This window comes from Aspergillus aculeatus (assembly GCF_001890905.1).
Source record: "Aspergillus aculeatus ATCC 16872 unplaced genomic scaffold ASPACscaffold_1, whole genome shotgun sequence".
In the NCBI taxonomy this organism is placed as follows: Eukaryota; Fungi; Ascomycota; class Eurotiomycetes; order Eurotiales; family Aspergillaceae; genus Aspergillus; species Aspergillus aculeatus.
The window spans coordinates 3,170,402-3,193,354 of record NW_017962976.1 but is presented as its reverse complement, the minus strand read 5'-3'; the positions used below and the strand labels follow the sequence as shown (position 1 = coordinate 3,193,354).

Here is a 22,953-nt window from a genome sequence, read left to right as displayed (position 1 = left end):
GCTCAGGCGGACGTCGCGGAGACGGACCTCGCTAATGGAGGGTTAGTTGCCGGTGGCACAGAAACTACCCCGAGCGACTCGATCGATAGCAATACGAAGGTTGAGCTGGATTGCGTGGGGGTCTGATGGTTGCTCTGGGGTGAATCTCTGGTAGGTTGCACTTGGCATGGAGCAGTTGGGCTCGTGAAAGCGCCTGGCTGGCGGTCAGGCACTTCCAGTCAATGATCGCATGAGATCATCAACCACTCTTTGAGCCCGCTGTCGAAGTGAGGGAGAAGGAAATCACCTGACTGGATCTTGTTCCAAGATACGGAGTACTTCAAGCGGCAAATGAACGGCGCAATGGGAGGGAGGCAAAGAGGTCAGCGGCTGAAAGGTGAGGAGATAAAAGACAGAAAAAAAGAAAAAGAAAAAAAAAAAGAAACGCCAATAATCAATAATTTGTGATTAACAATCCAAGTCAAGTGCCAGTGCAAATTGAATCGGTGTAGCCATGGAATTGATCGAATTAACCGCCGCGAGAGGGATTGTTTGCCTCCACCAGAAGGGTTGTGATAGGAGGGCGGCAGCGTGGCTGTGTAAAGCTGCAGAATGACTGAGAGACTGAGACTCCTCATCCATCATTCAATCCTCTACGGACACAATCATCATCTCTCAACAATACTACCCAGTACTAGTAGTCATACCCCCTCCCCTCATTCACTCTCCTTCCCTCCCCCTCCCCACCTCCACTTCCTATGGATCGCTCTGTTGCTGCGCCCCTCTTCCCGTTGTTTAGACTTCCCTTGGCCCGTTCCAGCGCTTTCATCCGTCTCCCAACGACATAACTGTACTTATTGTATTGTACCTTGGCGGAGACTATTGCCTTCAGCAATGCCCGGGGGGGATCTGGACCAGTTATTCCATAGAAGTACCTCCTCCCACACAGTGCTGAACCACCTTTCTCTGATTACATTCATTTTCGCAGCACAGCCTTTCTACCGATTTCCCACTCTTATACCCAGGCGTTGGCCCCCATTTCTCTGACTACAACAAAGGAAACTAAACCAGACCCTACAACCAGTTCTAGGCAATTAGCCCGCAAGACACCTCCATCTCTTCCGAATACACCCATTCCCCTGATTCTTTTTGGATGCATGCTTCACTACCTTCCCTGTCAAATCAGAGTCTGTGTCGATCACTTTAATGCAGCCATCAGACGAAGAACATCGTCAGGCGGAGTTTCTAAACCCATTCGGGGTTTCAGATAGAGAGGTACGTTGTCAACGGCGGCAAGCTTGCCGCTTATCCCCCTCATCGTCATCATCATCATCGAGAGTATATGTTGATAGAGATGGTAGCAGCAGCAACGTCCACATTCCTCGGACTCAGGACAACACCTGAGTCCATCCGCGCCATTCGAGATGGCCCCCGCCGGCGCAGCACTGTCCCCCGACAGACTCATGGTGCAGCAGCAGCACAGCAACACCCCCCGAACGTCTCATTCCCTGGACGGCGAGACGCTGCGGCCCCGCGCAAACTCGACCATCTCCAGCGCCGACACGGCCGTGAGATCCCGAGCTAACTCGGAGCTGACTGCCGTGCCGACCAAGGCGACAGCAGCGGCAGCCTACGATGATGTCTCGCTGTCCGAGGCGCTCAACCCGGATCCGCGCACGGAGGGGGACTTTGTCGTCGAAGACAACAAGTTCGCTTTCTCGCCGGGCCAGCTCAACAAGATGCAGAACCCCAAGTCGCTGGCGGCGTTCCAGGCCCTGGGCGGGCTCGCCGGGCTGCAACGTGGCTTGCGCACGGATCTGGCCTCGGGGTTGTCGGTGGATGAGACCGAGCTGGACGGTTCGGTGAGTTTTGAAGAAGCAGCGGTGACTTCTTCAGAGTATGGCGCGACGAAGTATGAGCATCACCACCACCACCAGCGGGACAAAGAGCAGCAAGTAGTGCAGCCGCCGTCAGAACCGGCTCGCCATACGGCATCCCCGGGCTCGGATGCACAGTTCCAGGACCGCATTCGCGTCTTCAGCCAAAATCGACTGCCCGCTCGCAAGTCGACGGGCTTTCTGACCTTGTTCTGGCGTGCGTACAACGACAAGATCATCATCCTGTTGACCATCGCCGCCGTCGTCTCGTTGTCGCTTGGGATCTACGAGACGACCAGCGAAGGGAGCGGCGTGGACTGGATCGAAGGCGTGGCGATCTGTGTGGCGATCTTGATCGTCACGATTGTGACGGCCGCTAATGACTGGCAGAAGGAGAGGCAGTTTGCCAAACTCAACAAAAGAGTAAGTGTCAGCACTCGTATTGTCTTGTTGACTCTTGACTGACTGCGGCAGAACAACGACCGAGAAGTCAAAGCCGTCCGCTCGGGTAAGGTCTCCATGGTCTCCATCTTTGACATCACGGTGGGAGATGTCCTGCACCTCGAGCCGGGCGACTCCATCCCGGCGGACGGGGTGCTGATCTCGGGCCACGGGGTGAAATGTGACGAGTCTTCCGCGACCGGCGAATCGGACCAGATGAAGAAGACCGATGGATATGAAGTCGGCCGACACCTCGCCGCCGGGACGGCGACGAAGAAACTGGATCCGTTCCTGATCTCTGGCAGCAAGGTGCTCGAAGGAGTGGGCACGTATCTTGTGACCAGTGTCGGGCCCTATTCGACTTATGGCAGGATCCTGCTGTCCTTGCAAGACTCGGACGATCAAACTCCGCTGCAGGTCAAACTGGGCAAGCTTGCTAACTGGATCGGTTGGCTGGGCTCAGGGTAAGAGCGAAGGTCCCCTTGCTAACGATGTGTTCGTTGGCTAACGGCGTCAGCGCTGCGATCATTCTATTCTTTGCTTTGTTCTTCCGCTTCGTCGCGGACCTCCCGCACAACAGCGGCTCCCCCGCCGTCAAGGGCAAAGAGTTTGTCGACATTCTTATTGTGGCTGTGACGGTTATTGTCGTCGCGATTCCCGGTAAGTACCTCGGTCCAAAACCTCAGGAACTCGTACTGATTCGGTATCTCAGAGGGTCTTCCACTTGCGGTAACCCTCGCTCTCGCCTTCGCTACCACCCGCATGGTCAAGGAGAACAATCTAGTCCGCGTTCTCCGGGCCTGTGAAACCATGGGCAACGCGACCGTCATCTGCTCGGACAAGACAGGAACACTCACGCAGAACAAGATGACCGTGGTCGCCGGGACGCTCGCCACTAGGAGTTTCAGTCAGAATGTGGACGATGGCGCTCCAGGCTCTACGGCCGCCGAGCTCTTCAAGCAGAGCTCCAGCAGGCTGCGTGACCTGGTCACTAAAAGCGTTGCGCTGAACTCCACCGCCTTTGAGGAAGAGAAGGACGGACAGAAGCAGTTCATCGGCAGCAAGACCGAAGTAGCATTGCTACAACTGGCTAAAGACCATCTCGGCATGGACGTGACGCTCGAACGCGCTTCGGCGGAGATTGTGCAGCTCTTCCCCTTCGATTCGGCGCGCAAGTGCATGGCTGTGGTCTATCGCGAGCCCGCTGTTGGCTATCGCCTGCTTGTCAAAGGCGCCGCCGAGATCATGGCGGGTGCGTGCGCTACCCACATCACTGAGAAGGATTCCAGCAAAGACGGGCTCGGCATCGACGTACTGCACGAGCACGACAAGCAGGAGATGCTGGCACTGGTTGAATCGTATGCCAGCCAGTCGCTACGGACTATTGGCATGGTGTATCGCGATTTCCCGAGCTGGCCGCCCCACGCCGTCCGACGCATGGAGGACGAGCCCGAGTCTGCAGTGTTTGATGATATCTTCCAGGACATGACCTGGGTCGGGGTGGTTGGCATTCAGGACCCCCTTCGGCCTGAGGTTCCAGCTGCCATTCGCAAGTGTCATGCGGCCGGCGTGCAAGTCAAGATGGTCACTGGCGACAATCTTGTCACTGCCAGCGCCATCGCTTCCTCGTGTGGCATCAAGACTGAAGAGGGGATCGTCATGGAAGGCCCCAAGTTCCGGCAACTGTCCGACGACGAGATGGATCGAGTGATCCCGCGCCTTCAGGTGCTGGCACGCTCGTCGCCCGAGGATAAACGGATCCTGGTCGCCCGGCTCAAGAAACTCGGCGAAACCGTCGCTGTGACTGGAGACGGCACAAACGACGGGCCGGCGCTGCGGACAGCTGATGTTGGGTTTTCCATGGGCATTGCAGGCACGGAAGTCGCCAAGGAGGCTAGTTCCATCGTTCTGCTCGACGACAACTTCAAATCAATTGTCACTGCGATCGCCTGGGGTCGTGCCGTCAACGATGCGGTGGCCAAGTTCCTTCAGTTCCAGATCACCGTCAACATTACTGCCGTCATTCTGACTTTTGTGTCCTCGCTGTCCAGCAGCGATAACCAGAGTGTTCTGAATGCGGTGCAGCTCCTCTGGGTGAACCTGATCATGGACACGTTCGCAGCGCTCGCCTTGGCGACCGATGCGCCGACGGAGAAGATCCTCGATCGGAAGCCGGTGCCGAAGAGTGCGTCTCTGTTCACCGTGATCATGTGGAAGATGATTCTGGGCCAGGCCCTCTATCAACTCGCCATCACCTTCATGCTGTACTTCGGGGGGAGGCACATCATTGGCTCCCAGCTGGGCAGCAAGAACCCTCAACTGGTCCTGGACACGATCGTGTTCAACACGTTCGTCTGGATGCAGATCTTCAACGAGTTCAACAATCGACGGCTCGACAACAAGCTCAACATCTTCGAGGGCATGTTCCGCAACTACTGGTTCCTCGGGATCAACTGCATCATGGTCGGCGGGCAAATCATGATTGTGTTTGTGGGCGGCGAGGCCTTCGGTGTCACCCGGCTTAATGGGGTGCAGTGGGCGATCTGCATCGCCTGCGCTCTGGGCTGTCTGCCTTGGGCGGTGGTGCTGCGCCTGATCCCCGACAGACCCTGCGAGATTGCGCTGAACTTCGCCGTGCGCTGTATTACCTTTGTCACGAAGCCCATCGCTCGGGCGATGGGATGGCTGGCCGCGGGTGTCAGATCCACCGTGCGGCCCCTCACGCGGACGACGAAGCGTGTTTTCTTCCGGCGCCGGGACGCGGATCCTACTGCTGAGGCCGAGGCTGAGGCCCTGCCGGACGAGGAGGCGGGCAGGACGTCGTTGCAGGATCTCAAACGAGAGTCAACTCCTGAGGCACCATCTACCACGATCCCGGTGCCTCCAATCACCATCACGACCTCTTGATGAATTTTATGGAATAATGACTAGTGCAGCCACTCGACTGTGCCTCTACTCCTGCCTTGCTATGTTTTTTTTAAAGGGGTGGCTTGCTTGTGTTTGTACTTGTACTTTTGGGAGGGAGGCTTTCTTGAGCGTTCTAGCGTTGCTACTACAACTACAACATCTACTGTACAATAGAGAACTATGATACCTAGACCAGATTCAGCAATGGAAACTGATACTCTGAACCAAGTTCAGCAATAGAACCTTTGGAGTGTGTACTTTGTATAGTTCTCCAACTAAGCGGCTGCCTCAGGCGGTCAGGGCCGACGGGGGTCTCCGCACCGCCACTTCCGTGCCCGCCTCCCTTTCCTCTCTCTCCCTCCTGCTACTCTCCGTATCCGCTCATCTCCAGCTCACTCTCACTCTCACTGTTTATTGTTTTGTTGTTTGTGGCAGTGGCTTTTACAGCTTCTCATTGACGATCGACCAGCGCTTGCATCTTGTCACCCAGTTACCCCACGCCAATTTGAGGTTTGTTGCCCACCCCACGACCCAACCACGGTGTCCAATTCCCTTTCCCCGCGGAACCCCATCAGGGCAATGACGATGCCTGTCTGCTCTGCCTGTCTCCCACCACCAACGACCATCCATTAGCCCCTCAACTACCAGGACTAACCAATTCCACTGACAATCCCACTATCCTCAGCTATATCATCATCAAAATCAACAACCCGATCCAATTCAAATAACCTCCGAACCCCCACTATCACCACCACCACCAACCCCTCCAAACCAACCCCCGAAATCGAAATCGAACCCAAAATGTCCCAACTCAACTACCGCACAATCAACATCGACGTCCTGGACCCAGATGCCTCGATCAACTTCCCAATGGACACGCTCCTGCCGGCCACCCTGCCGGCCCCGACAACCTCGAGCGCCGCCGCCGCGGTGGCCGGCGAGGTGCGCCAGCTGCTGCGCGGCGGGGACCCGGCGGCGGCGCTGCGGCACGTGCTGGACACGGCGCCCCTGGGCGGTGACGAGCGCGCCAAGGAGGTGCACCTGGCGGCCGTGACCGAGGTGCTGCAGGGCATCCGGCAGGGGGAGATGAGCCGCGTGCTGGAGGGGGTGTGCACGGGCGAGGACGGCGGGGCGGAGCGCGCGGATTGTTTGATGAAGTATCTGTACGTGTCCCAACTTTCTTATCTGGGGGGGGATTGGGGTTGGGGTGTTGAAATGCATTGGAGAGATCGTCTGGCTTGGGTGGTAAGATACATTGGCGAGATCGTCTGGCTAACCATGTTTACTTCTACGTGTCCAGCTACAAAGGCATGGCCTCCCCCGTCTCCGCGCAAACCCCCCGCAAATCGGTCTCCCCGCAGAGTACGGGGTTCTCGCAGATCCAGGGCCGCAATCTGGGCGAGGGGGGCGGCGGGCAGCAGATGAGTGTGCTGTTGAGCTGGCATGAGAAGTTGGTGGAGTTGGTGGGAACGGGGTCGATTGTACGGGTGATGACGGATCGGAGGACGGTTTAGTGTTTTTTTTTCTTGTTGTATGTGTGTTTATAACTTTGCGGTAAGAATGGGAGATCGATGAGGCTATATACACCTCATAGTCTCATCGTCAGTGCCAAGTTGACCGTATATATTGTGCGCCTCTTTTTGTTTTTGGGTTTGGGACTATATCATACAACACACTCCCTCATTTTCTGCTAGCAGACAAGACCCATCACTTCTGCTCAAAATCCCCGCCCCCAAGGATATCCTTCAAATTCAACTGCCCACTCCCCCTCTCCAACGGCTTCGCCTGGCCCTCCCCTTCCTTCCACCCAATCATATAGATCAACCGAAACGTCGCCGGCACGCCCCTCGCCCCGTCCTCCATATGCAACGCCCGATAAATCGCCTCATTCGCCAACAACACCTCGCGCGACAACGGCGCCATCTCCCGATGCAGGATCGCATTCCCCTCCCCCATCGCCTGCAGATCCCGCATCAGGGCAAACGTATCCGGAAACTCCACCACGATATCCTCCACATCGACCGTCAACATCTTGAACCCGGCTTTATTCAACAACCCCCCGACATCCCGCACGTCCGCCAGCGGCGAAACATGCGGACTCACCCCGCCCCGCCGCTCCAGGTCCGCGAGCTGCAGCGACGTGCGTAGCTCGAAGAGCGTGTCGCCGCCGAACATGGCTGCGATGAAGGGCGCGTCGGGTTTGAGGATCTTGTTGACCTGCGCGAGGAGGGAGGGTAGGTCGTTGATCCAGTGGATGCTGAGTGAGGAGAGGACGGCGTCGAAGCTGTTCGCGGCGTAGGGGAGGGTTTCCAGGTCTGGAACGACTTGGCGCGTGATCGGGAGGGAGGAGTTGAAGGGAAGGGCGATATCGCGGTTCAGGAGGGCGGCGCTCGTGTCGACGCAGGTGAGGTGCGAGATGCGGTTGGCCAGCGGTTCGGCGGTGCCGGTGGGGGAGGACTCGTCTGGTAGTGGGGTGGTCAGGGCTCGCGCGATGTTGCAGCTGTTTGCGCCGAGGTCGAGGACTTGTGGGAAGGTGCGTTTGATGTCCTATTTCATTTTTTTTTTTCATGTTAGAGGGTTTTAGGGTCATTGAAGCCTGTGTAGCTCTGTGGCGCCGGGGGACTGGGCTGAGGCTTGTTTGTAGCTCTGTGGCAGGGAGGAGGAAGGCCCACCAGCAATCGTTCACATAATCGTATGGCGACTTCATCCTTGAGGTAATCGGTCTTTCGGCTCTCGTCGACGTTCTGCGCCGCCCGCTCCTTTTGTAGGTGCTTGACTCGTCGGTTGAAGATCTCCATCACTGGGTTGCCGGGCGTTTGCATGGCGTAGTTGCGCCGCCGGGGGAGGCATGATGATGCTGTGGCAGGAATTGTGGTGGTGGAGATGCGCGATCGCACCACTGGTCGGATCAACTGGTGTAGAGACATGATGTCCCAGCTCTCTTTTCAAGGAATTGGGCGATGGCTAAGGGGTGTTGGAAGATGGAACATCCAGGCGGGCAAAAAAGTCACGGCGGAGGCGGAACGTGACGTCGGGGCGGAAGATCGGCCCTCCTCCGCATTTTGCCTTTCCTTTCCTTTCCTCTCCTCTTTCTCTGTTGTTTCGCTGCCTCGGGCATTTCCCCTTCATTTTGTTTTCATTCTACTTTGTCCTGTGTGTTGTCTGCATCTTAGCCACATCATGAGCAGGTTATGAATAGCAGCGTCTGATTGAGTCTAGCGTTCTGACTCGTTCGTGCAATATTTCCCCGTTAAGGTATGAATGAGTATGCTTCCCCTAATCGTCGCTTGTCGCATCTTCCCAACTGACCATGAGATAGCATGCAAGCATTACTATAGACCAACTTCCTAAACTCCCACCATGTCGCGTCCTTTCCCTTACGCATACATCTCCTGTCCCTGCGCCAACACCCCCGTTCCGAATCCGGCCAAGAAACGCCGCTCGCGAGAGTCCCCGCAGAAGGCCAGCAGCCATCACCCCGACCAGCCCAAACCGCCGCCGCGCTTCGACGACAGCGAGGACGAACAGACCTTCGATCCGCGCGCCCCTCGGTCCAATTTCTCCCTCTATCCCCCGGAGCACCTCCTCTACTGCGAGGACTGCCACCAGATCAAATGTCCGCGATGCATCACCGAGGAGATCGTGTGCTGGTACTGTCCGAACTGCCTGTTCGAGACGCCGAGCAGTATGGTGAAGAGTGAGGGGAATCGGTATGTCTGACCACTTCCTCTTCGGATCCAGGAACTGACGACTGCAAGGTGTGCACGCAATTGCTTCAATTGCCCGGCCTGCACCGCACCGCTGGCGGTCAATACCCTCGAGAACGTCGTCCGCGGCGGCACCAGTCAACAAGGCCCCTGGGTGTTGTCGTGCGGCTACTGCATGTGGTCCACGCTCGACATCGGCATCAAGTTCGACAAACCGACCAACATCCGCACCCAGCTGGCCAAGCTGACGGCGACCGACACGAACCCCTCCCGCTCGCGGCAGATGTCGCGCACATTCGCAGACCTCAAGTCGCCCCTGTCCACCTTCTCCTCCATCGACGAGCAATTCCCCCCGGCGCCCGGCGAAGCACGCCCCGACGATTCGCCCGACCAGTCGAGCGGCCCCCTCAGCCCGGACGCCCGCTTCCACGCGCTCAAAAGCTTCTACAAAACCCAAATTTCGGCCACCTCGTCCTCGCCCAGCGATCCGCTCGGCGTGGATTTCGGAGCGGGCTTCTCCTCCCCCGGGGCCCTGAACCGCATCATGTCCCTGTACACCTCCTCGTCCCGCCTCAGCAGCCTCTACGGTGGCGCCAGCAAGAAGCCCAAGACGAAACCGCCGGTCATGCGTGAGGCGCTGACCGCGAGCGAGGGGTTCAAGACGCCGGCGGCCGACGCGGAAGCCGTCCTCATCCAGCGCATGGTGGCGGACGAGTGCGGCTGGGACGGACTGGCCTCGCTCGAGCAGCGCGTCTTCCAGTCGCCGGACGCGCGGTTCGTGGAGGAGCTCCTGCCGCTGGCCACGCTGCTGCGCACCAAACGCGCCAAACGCTGCAAGTCGTGCAAGCATATCCTCGTCAAGCCCGAGCAGAAGCCACAATCCACCCGGTTCCGCATCCGTCTGATCGCCCTCAGCTACATCCCGTTACCGACCCTCCGGCCGTTGGTCCCGCCACCCGCCGCGGGTGTGACCAGCGGCAGCGGCGGTGGCAGCAGCAGCAGCCATACTCCCGGCATGAACCTCGACGCCCTCCCGCCCCTGCGACCCACCCAGCTATTGCTCACCCTCAAGAATCACATGTTCGACCCCGTCCGCATCACCCTGGCCACCCCGTCCGTGACCCCGGGCCGCGTGGCCTCCAAGGTCACCATTCTCTGTCCGCAGTTCGACATCGGCGCCAACAGCGACGTGTGGGACGAGGCCCTGCAGGGCAATACCACTGCCGCTGGTGCAGCTGCAGCAGGTGGTGGTACCGGCAGCAATGCAACAGCCGACCAACGCTCCTCCCGCTCCGGTGCCGCACCCGCCACAGCCACCACGGCCGCACCCGGGGGTCACCTCGGGATGTTCGAGAAGGTCGCCGAGGCCGGCAAAGTGTGGGACAAGGGCCGCAACTGGACGACCGTGGTGCTGGAGGTGGTACCGGGGACACTGCCGTCCGGGAGCAGCGGTGTGACCCTGCAATCCAGGAATCAGGGCCCGCGTCCACCACATAGCAAAACTATGGGCAATGACAGCGACAGCGACAGCGACACCAGCAGTTTTCGTGGACAGGTACCGGATTGGACCGGCCAGGCGGCAGGGAAGGAGGAGAGGCTGCCGCTGCAGCAGCAGCAGCTCCAACCAGACGAGGATGTCCTCGAGATCCCGGTGTTCGTGCGCATGGAGTGGGATTCGGAGAACCAGATCGATCGGCCCGGCGTCAGTGCCGCGGGCGAGATGGTCAAGAGGGAGTTGGCGTATTGGATGGTGCTCGGGGTGGGGAGGATTGATCCGAGTGTTTTGGGTTGATTTTGTTTCTCTGGAGGTCGGTAGTCAGGTGTAGACGGGTAGATCTTCTATGAGACACTACCGATGATTCAGCATCGCTTGGGCTTGGAAGTAAGAGTAAGGAAGTAGATACTTAACATTACTTTTCCTTTTCTTCCTGCTCAGTACGCAAATCTGTTTGAGGATTTATCATCCTGTGTAGGAGTGTTGCTGTTGAGCCGGGTGCAGTACAAACATACCTACATCCACTAATCACCTGGAAATATATCCCGCCGTGAACTAATTCCTCCTAAAGTACAGTACAGTACACTTAACACCCCCCAACCACAAAACACAACAATGCCCCCTCCAGAAACCTTAGCATCACAAATGAATGCAATAAACATCCACCCACACTACGCCATCCAAAACAATCAGTAATCGCTCAGTCCATGACCAGAACGCGACGGACTCGAAGAAACCCGAGAGAACTGAAGAAACCAGCCAACTGGATTGAGAACATCTCAATATCGTACTGTATATATCCACAAACAGAGCTGAGCACAGCACACACACACACACACAGAGTGGCCCGGAAATGCATGTCTACCGTACTTGCCCTATAGCTTGACCCGCACTGATGACCAACTCTAGTAGTGGTCGGATGTTGGTGCCGGACCTGGGGTTGGGGTGGAGGATTGAACCGAACTCGAACCCGGGAATATACCAGCTTTGCCATTCTATTGGTTTCCCTGTGTGATTGGGGTTCGTGGTGTAGATGTACTGTGCCGGTGGGAAGACCAAGAGATCAAGTATGCATGTATTGCAGTGGGTTGGGGTGGGATGCAGGGCCGAGGTTACTGGGGAGGTTGAAAGAAAGGGGGGTCTGGGGGTTCTCCCCCAGATACGTATATTACAAGGTGCTCATAGGAGCGAGTGTATGGGGAAGTGGAAGGATGGTCGATCTTCAGGTGAAGGTTGGAGATAAGTTGGAGATTCCTCTAATCGAATTAAGCCAAGTACAGGAGCTTGCCGATTGGTTGGCAATTGGCAATTGGCAAGTGGCATGGAACCGCCGGCTCGGCTGGTTAGGGGAGTTTGGGTTTAAAGATAATGTTTCGTTTTTTAAAAAAAAGATCTTTTAAAAATTGTCCTCACAACAACACAGCCATCATATTTGAATTCCCTGTTAATCCTGATTTTCCCAGACCAGATTCTTTAAAACAACATGTTGGTTTCTTTTTTCATAAAGGGGTTGAAAAAAAAAAGAAGATGCATTATGGAAAAAAGAATTTCGTGGTCTAGTAGTCAGAGGCACCACCCTGGGGGAACTCGAAGACAACAGCACGGCCGGTCAACCGACGGTAGACCTCGCCGTAGGCGTCGAGGCGGTGGTCAACACCACCACGCTCCTTCTCGTCAAGGATGACCTTGAGGGTCTTGGAGCCATCCTCCTTGGTGCGGATGCGCTTGCCGACGATCTCGACGGGGTAGACGAGGTCGCTGAGGACGGCGTCGTGGACGGCGGTCAGAGTGCGGGAACGAGGGCGCTTCTGCTTCTGGGTGGTGCGGGAGTTGACAGAGCGCTTGGGGCGGGGCAGGATGCGGCGCTGAGCAACGAAGAGGACGTGGCGGTCGGAGAACTTCTTCTCGAGCTCACGGGTCAGGCTGGAGGCGGCTGTTAGTTGGGTTGTTCTGGTGTTTCGTGACCACGCAATCCCGGGTGTAGACGAGAGAATAGGACATCGTCATCATCATATACTCGAACGCGCACTTGGCACATCCGAGTCGCTATATGAAGCGTGGGCAAAGACAAAGGGGGGATATCCCATACCGCTGCTGGATCTTGTGGAAGCCCTGGAGAAGAGGGACGGGGACGAAGATGATGACGGCCTTCTTGCCGTGACCAACCTCAACCTGCAAAATTCACGAAAGAAATCGTCAATATCAGTTTGCAGAGAGAGAGAATAACATTGCAGAAAAGAGCAAAGCAAGCATTCGCAATATCCAGCGCAGCAGATTAGTCGATCCGTTCGTCCGCGATGTCTTGTTTCGATTTTCCCATGTTGAGTCGATGTCCTCCCCATTTCGACACTTCCAATGTGGGAGGAACAGAGATCCGCAAAACACATCCAATTCATTGTAAAATCGGCGTGTTGGGTGTTGTGATTCGTAGTTCTTGTTCTTTCTGCCGTATCTCCGCATTCCGCACACACGCACACAAATTCGGTTTTCCACCCCATTGTTGACGAAACAGAAAAAAAATTTCCTCCTCTTCCGGACATGGCGACGACGACGGATTGAAACAATTGCTGATCTGCTGGCGGATATCACGAAGCGCTTGTAATATCACACAAAGACAGTCCTTACCTCACGGGCAGAGACGAACTGCAGGGGCCGAAGGGTGGCCTTCAGGTCCTGTGTGTTGCTCTCGAGGTCGAAAAGAGCACCGGCGATCGCGGTCTCCAGCTCGGAGGGGTTCTGCCTCGAGGGCGAGTTAAGGGCGATCTTGTTGATGGCAGCCATTGTTGCAGACGAGCGACGGGTTGCTGGCTGTGCTGCGAGGAGGAGAGGTGGTTGCTGCCTTCCTTGTCGTGAGGTTGGTGGTTGAAATCGAAGATACCGGGCAAGCAGCGACCCAATTTGCGCTTGGGTCGGCTGTGGGATCGGAGGCTCGGCGCTCTCGCTTAGCCGGCCGCCTTATTCCACATCCGGTCTAGTTAGGGGTGGCCCGGTCCCGTGATCTGTCTCGCCCTTCCCATCCTGTCTTCCCCGCCAACTTATCGCTATCGCTATTGCTTATCTAGTGTCTCTACAGTATCCATCACAGATTGAAGATAGATAGAATTCATATGCCTTGGACTATGGCTATAGTCTTGCTCCATTACCAGTACAGAAGGATACACGGCTGGTATTTCCGGTCGATTGATCGCTTTCACCCTAATCCTAATCCGCCCTTATTCTCTCATCTGTACAACAACATCCCCGATCATTCCCTCGCCACTCTCTGACCCAACAGTACAAAACAATAAGCTGAGAAAAAACAACAGTTGGTAGCGCATCCATCAACACGAATAAAATCTCCAGACGCCGCAAGGAACGCGGGCGCAGACCGTAGAACCAGCCCTCCCAGAGCGGTCGCTGTTACCACCGCCATAGGATGAACACATTAACCTGTAATCAACCTGATATTGTATCGGAAAAGCAAAACAGTTAAGCAAGAGACGAACGAAGGCAAATCGCAGGACGCCATAAAAAAAGCAATCTGGTATCAGCATGCACATCCTTCCTTGGCCGTCGCCGCGCCGCGCTCTCCCAGGTTGACCCGCGAATCTTCGGCCGGGCGACCACCGCTCAGGCTGGTCTGCCCAGTGCCGGCGCCGGCACCGCGGCCGCTCTTTAAGCTGCTCTCGGGGATCGCATTGGCGATGGCAGTGAAGACATCGACCACGTTGTGACCGGTCTTGGCACTGGTTTCGAAGAACAGTAGGCCTTCTTCCTCCGCGTAGGCGCTAGCCTCCCGGGTCGGCACCTTCCGAGCGTCTCCGTTCGAGACATCGGGTTCCTCCTGGGTTTCCTCGGTGGCTTCGTCCCCGTCGGCGGGCGATGACTCGTGTTCCCCCTCGGCCTGCGCTTCGCCAGCCGCCTCGTTCGCGTCATTTGTCAAGTCCAGCTTGTTGCCGACGAGGGCGATGACAATGCCGGGGCTAGCCTGTCGTTGGAGCTCCGCCACCCAATGCTTAGCCTTGGTGAGTGAGGACGGCTTGGTGACATCGTAAACCACCAAAGCCGCCTGGGCGTTACGGTAGTACATGGGCGCAAGCGAGGCGAACCGCTCCTGACCAGCGGTATCCCAGATCTCGAATTTGATCGTCCGCGTCGGAAGGGAGCATTTTTGGGTCAGAAAGGCCGCTGAAACCGAGAAGAACCCCATGACATCAGCTTCCGGTGACACCGCGGGGAGGCTGTTCGGGGGGGGACATCGCCACACGTCGGATGCTTACCTCCAATTGTTGGCTCCTTGTTCTCTTGAAAGTCATTGTTGACAAATCGCAGCACCAATGACGACTGTCAAGCCCGAAAACGATTCATACCGATCCATTATCAGTTCCTGAGTCACTTTTTTTCGTCCCACGAACGGAGAACAGGAAAATGGCGGAAACTGCCGAGGTCGCTCATACCTTTCCAACCGCCGCTTCTCCCAAAAGTACCAGCTTGACGCTGCTGCTCGGTTTCGCGGTATTGGCGCTGGTTGACTCAGACATGGCTGGAGAAGAGCCCAACGGGTTTCAGGATTTGGGGAATTTCAAATCAGGTCGTCGTGCAGAATAGGCTAACAGCCACGGTGGTTTATCGATCGTTGAGGGCCGGATTTCTGCTCGCGAGGGGCGGCTCAGGCCGGCAATACAGATGGCGAAAAAGTTCGGAAGGAGGTAGCCTAAACCGACGACGTAAGCAGAAAAACACGAGGTAAACTGAGAGCCAACTTCAAACAGGGGTGTTTAGATGAGGAGGGGGGGCGAACACAAGACATGAAGGACCAAGTGCTAAGTGACAAAAAAAAAAGAGCCGACAAATAGGATAGACGGATAGGACGTACCAGGAGAGAGAAGATGAAATGGCGGTAAAGAAGGGCAGCGATGCGAGAGGAGGTAAGAGGTGGTAAGGTAGAGTGACGACGACAAGAGAGAGAGAGAGACCAGACGAGAGATGCTAACCGCCCATGTCGATACCCAGTGAGGCGGAGGTCCGAGTAGATGGGATGACGGCGCGATGCCCAACTCGGTTTAGCTTACCCCGACAGTCACGGGATGTTCCCGCTTCTCCGGAAGAGGGCTAGACTGTCCAGTGTTCAGGCAGGCAGTGGTACCTGAGGCGTAGACTAACTACGTCGTCTGCATCATTGGCGAGGAAATGCGGTGAGTTTAAATTTCACCCAAACCTGACCAAGAAAGTCAGCGTGAACAAAATCAAGAAAAAAAAAAAAAAGAGTCAGTGGCTTTTCGGGTGACAGCAGACACGCACGTACGGGAAATGGGGTAAAAGAGGGGCTTAAAGTTGTCGTCAATTGATTGTACCTACCTAACCAACCGATAATCTGGCGGCCCTGGGCTGAGTACATCCTGTACAATGTACAAAATGTACTTGCTGTATGTACTGTACATACCTACTCCGGACTAGCTAGCTAGGGCTTCGTCAATTATTTTTTTTCTTTGCTCCGTCTTCCCCGAGAGAAACGTCCTGCACACACACCCATTAGTCAGGACTCAGATTTCAGGACTTCACGACCATCGCCCTCTTTCGGCCTGGCCTGCAAGCACCTGCCTAGATACCTGTCCCATTCCGCCGCCTGTCCATACCCATCGACGGTGTCAATGCAGATTGTGTGGTCCTTTTCAGGCCTCATCCTGGCGGTAAAGGCGATAGATCAACTTTTCTGGTGATCAAAGACCTCAAAGTACATCGAAATCCTCTCATTGGGCGACAAGCGATCTAGCCCAACCCAGCAACCTCAAAGCAACTAAGAAAGTAGCAGCTAGGAACTAAGGCAAGCCGACTTTACGTCGAAAGCACGAGGGAACCAACAGTGTCCGATAACATGCCATGAAATCCGAGCATGACGTGCCAAAAGAGGGTCCTCCCTCCCTCGCCTCCCCCCCCACCACCCCCTTCTTCCTCCCTCCCTCCCTCCAACGGTCAGAATCGCCTGTCAGCCTGTTAAGTTGGAGAGAGTCATTTCCCCAGTGGCAGCAGCCCCCGTGCTGTCATCAAGCCGACGTTGCACAACATGATTTGCGCAGGACCCGGTGGCTGCCCAAAAAAGAAGCACATGCAAGCCTGCGCTCGAACTTCCTGATTCTCGACCACGGATCCACCCAGATAATGCTTAAAGCCGGCAAATCACGTTGAAGATGCTCTGTGCTCTCCCGTCAAGCCAACCCTGGGGCAATCGCCGCTTAGTGGATTGCAGTCCAGCCTGCCTAGTGCGAGGTTATTCCTGAAGCTTTGAAGCTGGCCTGCAAGACCAGACTCCCAATCTGGAGAGTGAAGGAGACAGAACACTGGTCAAGGGCAACGAAATGATCATTATTGTCGAGGAAAGGCTCCCCTATTCCTAGCATAGCATACATGCATCCGCGCTTTTGATGAAAAACCCGCACACTGCAACAAGAAGAGACGAAATCCACTGAGGAAATGTATTCTGTAAAAGTAGACGAAATAACAATAAAAGGTAAGTGACCGCGAGGTCGGAGGTTCTAGTCTGTCTTGGTATCAATCCATGTATCCCACTGCACAAAAGGAAAAGTCAAAGCACAATAACCCAGTCCGTCTATAAGAAACGCCGATTCTAGAGTAGCCAAAATGAAACACCCGAGTAAAAGAAACAGATGGCTTTTAATGAAACAGATCATGGACCGGAGGTCGTGTCGGAAAATTAAAAAGGGTGTAGGCGTCAAATGAAGAGTCGATCCAAGAAGAAGAAAGGTAGCCGGTGTCAGTCCATGATCGAGGTGATGGTGGAAAGGACAAGGACATGATTAGGAACCTAGTCGAATATGCCGAAAGCAGAGGTGGCCAACGAAGAGCGTAAGAAAATCAGGTAGATATAGTGATACAGAAACTGGACTGGGTGGTCAGTTCTGGATCCAGGCCAATGCGCAAACGGGGTGCACAATACTTACAAGTTCGACTTCATAGCAGTCACGTTAGAACTCCGGGGCCCCTGCGCCAGGTGCAAGAAAACCACAAGTAACTTTTTCGCTCGAGAGATCAATAGAATAGCAGATTGTGGTTGGCAGATGTCCTCCAGGGATTCATCGAGTCGAAGGGGGTGGCGGCGGTGCACCGGGCTTCTTGACCCCCGTGGTGTCATAAGCTCCGCGTCCCATGTTGAAGGCTGAGAGATCCTTAGGTATCATAGCCGATTCTGCAAAGACAGCCATGGTCAGAGAGGTCAAGGTTGGTCTTGTGAGATGGTAGAGGCAAGAGAGGCAGGAGGGTGGAAGTGGATGGGAAGAGAGAAAGTAGATCTTGGGATTGAAGGGAGTACTCACGGAAGCTTAAATAAAGGACAGGTCTGGCTCTCCCGGGGCCAGATTAATTTCAAAAATGTCGAAGGCGAAAATGCAATAAATGGAAAATCAAATAATAGGAGAATCCAATTAATAGGGTGACTGTGCGTTTGTTGATAGATCGCCTAGCGAGGTACCCAAGATTCCCGGCAACAGGCGGTAATGATGCAGAGGACGGATGATGCAGCTGCAGGTGAGATCGGAAGTGCGATCCTTATTAAGAGGGATCACAGGTCTGACGCTCGAGACAGGGTGATGTAGCGAGGAGAGGTAGATCTGTAGGGCAGGAATGCGACTTCAAGGTACTAAAGAAAATGGGCTTGTAAGAATGAGGAAAGGATGTGGAGTCCTTCAAGCCCAGTCGACAGGTCGTTTTTGCTGGGTTATTTTGAGCCCGGTGGCTAGGCCGTGGTACTTTGATTTCCTTTCGAGAAAACTTGCAGTCTTTGTTGCTTTTTTCGCCGTTCGATATGTCGAGATCGTAGCAAACCCGCGGTAAACCACGCAGGGACGTGCTGGTGAATTATTGGAGATCAAGCGCGATCTGATCAAGAGCCGACAACCAAGGAAACGGAGCGACTAATGCAGCCCGCAAGGAGGTAATCCTGGAAAGGAGGTGCCACGGAAGTGAACTCCGTCTAATCCGGTAACGAAAAAGAAAACAAATGCGAGACTGGACGTATCGCAAGGGAGGATGGAACGCGGCCTGGTAGGTAACGTCACGGAGAGAGGCAGGTCGGGATAAGAACCGAAGGCGCGAGAGAATGGGCGAAAGTACGTAGGGAGGCGGATGAAGGAGGAGGAGAAGGAGGAGGTCCTGGCTGTAGATAGGAAGAAGTTTAAGAAGGGCGAGATCAATTGAATGGCCAGGCAGGGAATGGAGAAGGATGGATTGAAGAATTTAACCAAGTTGAGAGTTGAAGGGGCTCCATCACTTTGATATATACCGGTAAGTACCTCGCTTTATTCTTCTTCATTCTACTGCCATTGCAATTTTTTGATTATTTTAATTTACTAAAATGGGTTATTCTTTTTAAGATTGGGGAGGATCTGACCAGACAGTCAACAGAAAACTGAAAAAGAAAAGCTTAAAAAATAGAATATTAAATCAGAGAATCAGAAAAAAGACGGACTGAGAACCACTGAAGAATTTCAAAAATAAAAAAGCAAAACAAAACAGACAAGAGATGAGATAAAGTGGCAGCAGTCGCAGCAGCAGCAGCAGGGAGAATCAAAAGGGTAAATACAGAGTAACCCAAAAGAAAAAGAAATAAAAAGAAAATAAACAAAATAAAACCAAATAAAAATAGTAAGTACGGAGTAGTAGTAAGAAAAAGGTACCATACCCAAGCTGACGGGGCCAGAAAAGGCCAGAATTATCGGAGGAATAACAGTAACGATAATTAGTTAGTTTGATGGATTTAGTTAAGAAAAAAGAGAAAAGGAAAAGACTAGTCAGAATAATCAATTCGCAATACATAATACAAACCCAGCTCTAAGACCAGAAGCAGCTCTGTTTACTGTCGAGCGTACAGTACATAGTACAGTACATACCTACTGTACATAGCTAGCTAGGTCAGCGGCTCTCCCGTCCCGAAGCTGTGGATGCGAAACCATGAGTCTTTCCCTCCCATTGCTTTTCCTTTCCCCCTTTCTTTTCCATTTCTTCGGGGTTTCGCTGCGTCCTCCCCCTTCCAGTTGCCAGCGTTCCGAATAGCTCTTGTGTCGCCATCCTTTCTGCTGTTTCTTGTTGTGCCTGAGTAGTTCATGCTTACACCCGATGATTCAATCCCTAATCCATGATCAATGTTTCGCGGACATGAGTCAGAAAATCTCGATGATGGCTGATTCCAAACACGGGGGTTCATTTCGGAAATTGGAAGGCCATACATCACCCCAAGGACGAAAAGAAAAACAAGAAAAAGGCACGTCTGATCTGTAACAGTAATCTTCATCATCGTCACCATCATCATCATCCATATAATCCGATGTTCCAGAATCCGAGTCAATCGCAACCAGGTATCAATCAGTCATGGTTCTCGTTGGCCATCTGTTGGTTCGGTCGTAAGGGAATGGATGGACTGAATGGATCTTGGGCCGTCATGAGACATCAAAGTACTCCGTACAGTACCTTAGAAAGAGGAATAGCATCGGGGATCTAGCCACACCCACCATCGTCATTGCGGCGACCACCGCACCTTTCTGGTAAACGCGAAGAAAAGCCAGAAAATTTCGAGATCTCCACCCAGACTTGCACCCTTTGAACCTATCTACGGAGTAACCACCATTACCACAGAAGCTAGGGGAGAAGGAACCGACCTCTCGGGCAAGTTTGGTGCATGTGAGTGGAGACGACAGCCGCTCACAGGAACCCGCGGATGGATCCGCTGGGGGCTTGTCTTCATGCTCGCTCGCGTGGTGTTTTGGGGTGGGTGGGAAGAAGTGGGAATCAGGGGCCCCTGGAAACTGGATGGATGGTAACGATCATGGCAACTGCCATATCGATCCATCATCCATGTTGATTATCCCCATCATTATCATTCCCGTGTCTTTCAGCATCTTCACTTGTTGATTAATTGAACATCTCGTCAAGATCGTCCCATTGACTTTTTCTTTCCTTCTCTCTTGATCCTTGGCTTGATTTATTTTCCTTCATCGATGAGACCTAAATTTTCGGACTGGGACTATCATTTGCCATCGTTTGGTTGCTAACGAAATAGAGCCGATTAGTTAGGCGGTATTCTGGTCGGCTGCTTTCCCCCAACGCGGCTAGACGCACCCTGGGAAGGTCCCGGAGTAGTACCTGCATAGGCGCCCCATGGTACGATCACGATCATCCCGACTTGATCGAGCAGCAAACTGGCACAAACAATCATTGGATAATGCGCTTGCTTGCTTGATACCTTGTAGCCAGGTAGGTAAGGTACCTTAAGCCAGCCTATCATCTTACCGAGCTTGACTTTCCACTTTGGTCACCTACGGTGTACCGTAGTCCCTCGATGCGACGACGCAGGGAGAAGGGGGCCGAGGGGGCATGCATGAGGTAAGCAACAACAGCAGGCCGCAGCCTCCGGACACTTTTACTGCTGCTGAGTCGACCACCTTATGGGGAAGAAGAGGGTCTGCTCTCGCCTGGATCAGGTCTTAGAACCAATCCGAGAGCTCCCCGTTGGCTGGTCAGGTATCTTCGGTAGGCAGTCGCCTGGCTAGAGAGTTTCGGGAGACTATGGCGAGCAAAATCACTGTTTAGTGTTTATTGATTCGATCCCCTTCCTCGGCTGGCCCACCAGTCTCCTGATTTGATTCATGTCAGCCACAGGAGGGATGATGGGATGGTGGTTCGTTTGTCTGAGACTAAACAGACTAGACTAGGACAGGTCAACTCGGCGCCTTTTGAGCCACATCATTTTCTCCCCTACCATACTCCGTACACGTTAACTTCGTTTCAAACTCTCTCGCTTCCCGTTTTATCTCTTTTCAAGTGATACCTCGCCTGTCGGTCTCGACCCTGGATTCCAGAACCTCTCTTTCTCTTCTAGCCCTCCGGGGTGGCCATCTTCTTTTCTCTTTTGGTGGATATTTCTGACCTGGTGGTCACCGGGGAAATCGGACGGGCTGAAAGGGGGCAGTGGGGCCCTCTAATAACGATCATTGATCCGGCAAATCCACCGCTACCCGTCTCCGTCATTACGTAGGCTAGTATTATTCTCGACCCAGCCTGCATTCTTCTCGCGTGCTTCTAGTCCTTCTAGCGCCACTCCCCGCGAAGCCCCCCCTCTCCCCGATGGGTCTTTCTACACAAACCGCCAGGCAAGCTCATCATTGTTCCTCATGAACACCAAGGAAGGTCTAGAGGGAGACTAGTACCTCAGGCAGTAGGAACTGATTGACACGGAGGAAATTCCCACAATATTGTGTACCCGATGGGACCTTGGTGCAGCCCTGTGCGGGCTTTCTCAGCGGGTGACATAGCCGGACACATGGAAGTCGTTTGTTTACCCACTACGACTAACTAGTGACTAGGGTAGGTACTTACCACTTTAGGAAGACAAGGATGATACATCCTCATACTTTACAGCACGATAGATTTGCAGTACGTATTCTAGGTATTCTTCCATCGCATCTGTGACCGCCTTCCCAAGTCTCTGCTCCGTCCTTGGCAAATACGAGGATACCCAGTCGCTTGCACTCCGTATGACCTAAAATTACTCGAACCCCACACCGCCGCTAAGCTGTTGATGCCGCTGCCGCTTGCTGCCGCCGCTGCTGCTGCTACTCATCCACTGCATACATCATTCTTACTTCTTGGGGAACTCCCTGACACTCGCCACAATGGGGACGCGGAGGGAGCAAAAGCGAATCAGAGCCCCGTACGACGGATAATACTGCGTACTCTATACCCAGCAGGCGCCGCGTCTGCTTGTTGGTTCCGGAGATCCCAGCGGCTTCCGAGCCGCCAGCGTTTGAGAAGTTAGCTCGACCTTATGTTGTGTGCGTGTACGAAGGCGCAATGGCGCCTATCTCTCTCCTTAAGATCCAGGGACCCTCTGTAGCCAGTTAATGCAGAAAGTACCGTATGCTTCATCCCGAGCGTGTGGCAAGGATGATCCCTGCGAAAGTTGGCGCGAACGCGCGTGTAAGTTACTAGCCTCATCCTCGATAGATAGATAGATCATCTTTTGATGTTTCGGGTGATTGACCAGCCACTATTGATTAAGGCCTACATAGTATGTTTGACGGGGCCGAGACAGCCTTGACCTTGAACTGAGAAAGTACAGTCGAATTCTCTCTTTGGAACAGAGCAACCAATGATATGTATTGGTTGGCTTGTGTTGACTGATCGCTCGTGCTTTGTACCAAAGGCCCTTTCTTTTCATATGGTTACGATAGCAATTGAACTTCAGTCTCAAACATCGGAGAGACACGCCAGCGACGACGAGTATCTTTTTTTCATGTTACCCAACAGATTCGGTATATCGCATCTCGGCTAGCATGAAACCATGCCGCCGTTAACATCCAGCAACAGCAACAGCAACAGCAGAGTCGGCAGACAGCCCCCCCCCCAAAGGACATGCGATCCGATCAACTGCCGTCCAAGTTCTGCGCGAGCATCAACCTTACGGTATGCTCCATCAGTAATATTCAATTCAATTGACAGCCCAACCCACACCCACTCCCATCAACTCTCAACTCTAACATATGAGTATGCCCAACGCCAT

General features: G+C 54.1%; 6 protein-coding genes across 6 annotated transcripts; 3 read left to right on the top strand and 3 right to left on the bottom strand.

Moving 5' to 3' along the window:
* Positions 1-1,185: 1,185 nt before the first annotated feature.
* On the top strand, positions 1,186-5,204 carry pmcB (putative calcium-translocating P-type ATPase(PMCA-type); the record flags this gene model as incomplete). The annotated part of the gene is made up of 5 exons (XM_020202247.1): positions 1,186-1,254; positions 1,347-2,279; positions 2,331-2,761; positions 2,815-2,957; positions 3,010-5,204. The coding sequence occupies 5 exons, from the start codon at positions 1,186-1,188 to the stop codon at positions 5,202-5,204; spliced, it is 3,771 nt and encodes a 1,256-aa protein (XP_020061557.1).
* Positions 5,205-6,005: 801 nt separating this feature from the next.
* ASPACDRAFT_38788 (actin-related protein 2/3 complex subunit 5 family protein) lies at positions 6,006-6,718 on the top strand (the record flags this gene model as incomplete). Its single annotated transcript, XM_020200502.1, has 2 exons — positions 6,006-6,367; positions 6,505-6,718. The coding sequence occupies 2 exons, from the start codon at positions 6,006-6,008 to the stop codon at positions 6,716-6,718; spliced, it is 576 nt and encodes a 191-aa protein (XP_020061556.1).
* A 14-nt stretch (positions 6,719-6,732) lies between these two features.
* On the bottom strand, positions 6,733-8,197 carry ASPACDRAFT_1862241 (uncharacterized protein). Its single transcript, XM_020197794.1, has 2 exons — positions 7,877-8,197; positions 6,733-7,751 (listed from the first exon to the last, which is right to left on the bottom strand). Exons 1-2 carry the CDS (start codon positions 8,129-8,131, stop codon positions 6,912-6,914), a joined length of 1,095 nt encoding a protein of 364 aa, XP_020061555.1. The 5' UTR covers positions 8,132-8,197; the 3' UTR covers positions 6,733-6,911.
* A 97-nt stretch (positions 8,198-8,294) lies between these two features.
* ASPACDRAFT_1852162 (putative dynactin Arp1 p62 subunit RO2) lies at positions 8,295-10,890 on the top strand. The gene is made up of 3 exons (XM_020197236.1): positions 8,295-8,469; positions 8,524-8,914; positions 8,963-10,890. Exons 2-3 carry the CDS (start codon positions 8,565-8,567, stop codon positions 10,701-10,703), a joined length of 2,091 nt encoding a protein of 696 aa, XP_020061554.1. The 5' UTR covers positions 8,295-8,469; positions 8,524-8,564; the 3' UTR covers positions 10,704-10,890.
* Positions 10,891-11,642: 752 nt separating this feature from the next.
* On the bottom strand, positions 11,643-13,284 carry ASPACDRAFT_74734 (40S ribosomal protein eS7). The gene is made up of 3 exons (XM_020204289.1): positions 13,032-13,284; positions 12,496-12,578; positions 11,643-12,329 (listed from the first exon to the last, which is right to left on the bottom strand). The coding sequence occupies exons 1-3, from the start codon at positions 13,185-13,187 to the stop codon at positions 11,963-11,965; spliced, it is 606 nt and encodes a 201-aa protein (XP_020061553.1). The 5' UTR covers positions 13,188-13,284; the 3' UTR covers positions 11,643-11,962.
* A 213-nt stretch (positions 13,285-13,497) lies between these two features.
* On the bottom strand, positions 13,498-15,156 carry ASPACDRAFT_74732 (Rab family GTPase). Its single transcript, XM_020204288.1, has 3 exons — positions 14,843-15,156; positions 14,666-14,729; positions 13,498-14,573 (listed from the first exon to the last, which is right to left on the bottom strand). The coding sequence occupies exons 1-3, from the start codon at positions 14,924-14,926 to the stop codon at positions 13,933-13,935; spliced, it is 789 nt and encodes a 262-aa protein (XP_020061552.1). The 5' UTR covers positions 14,927-15,156; the 3' UTR covers positions 13,498-13,932.
* Positions 15,157-22,953: the final 7,797 nt, after the last annotated feature.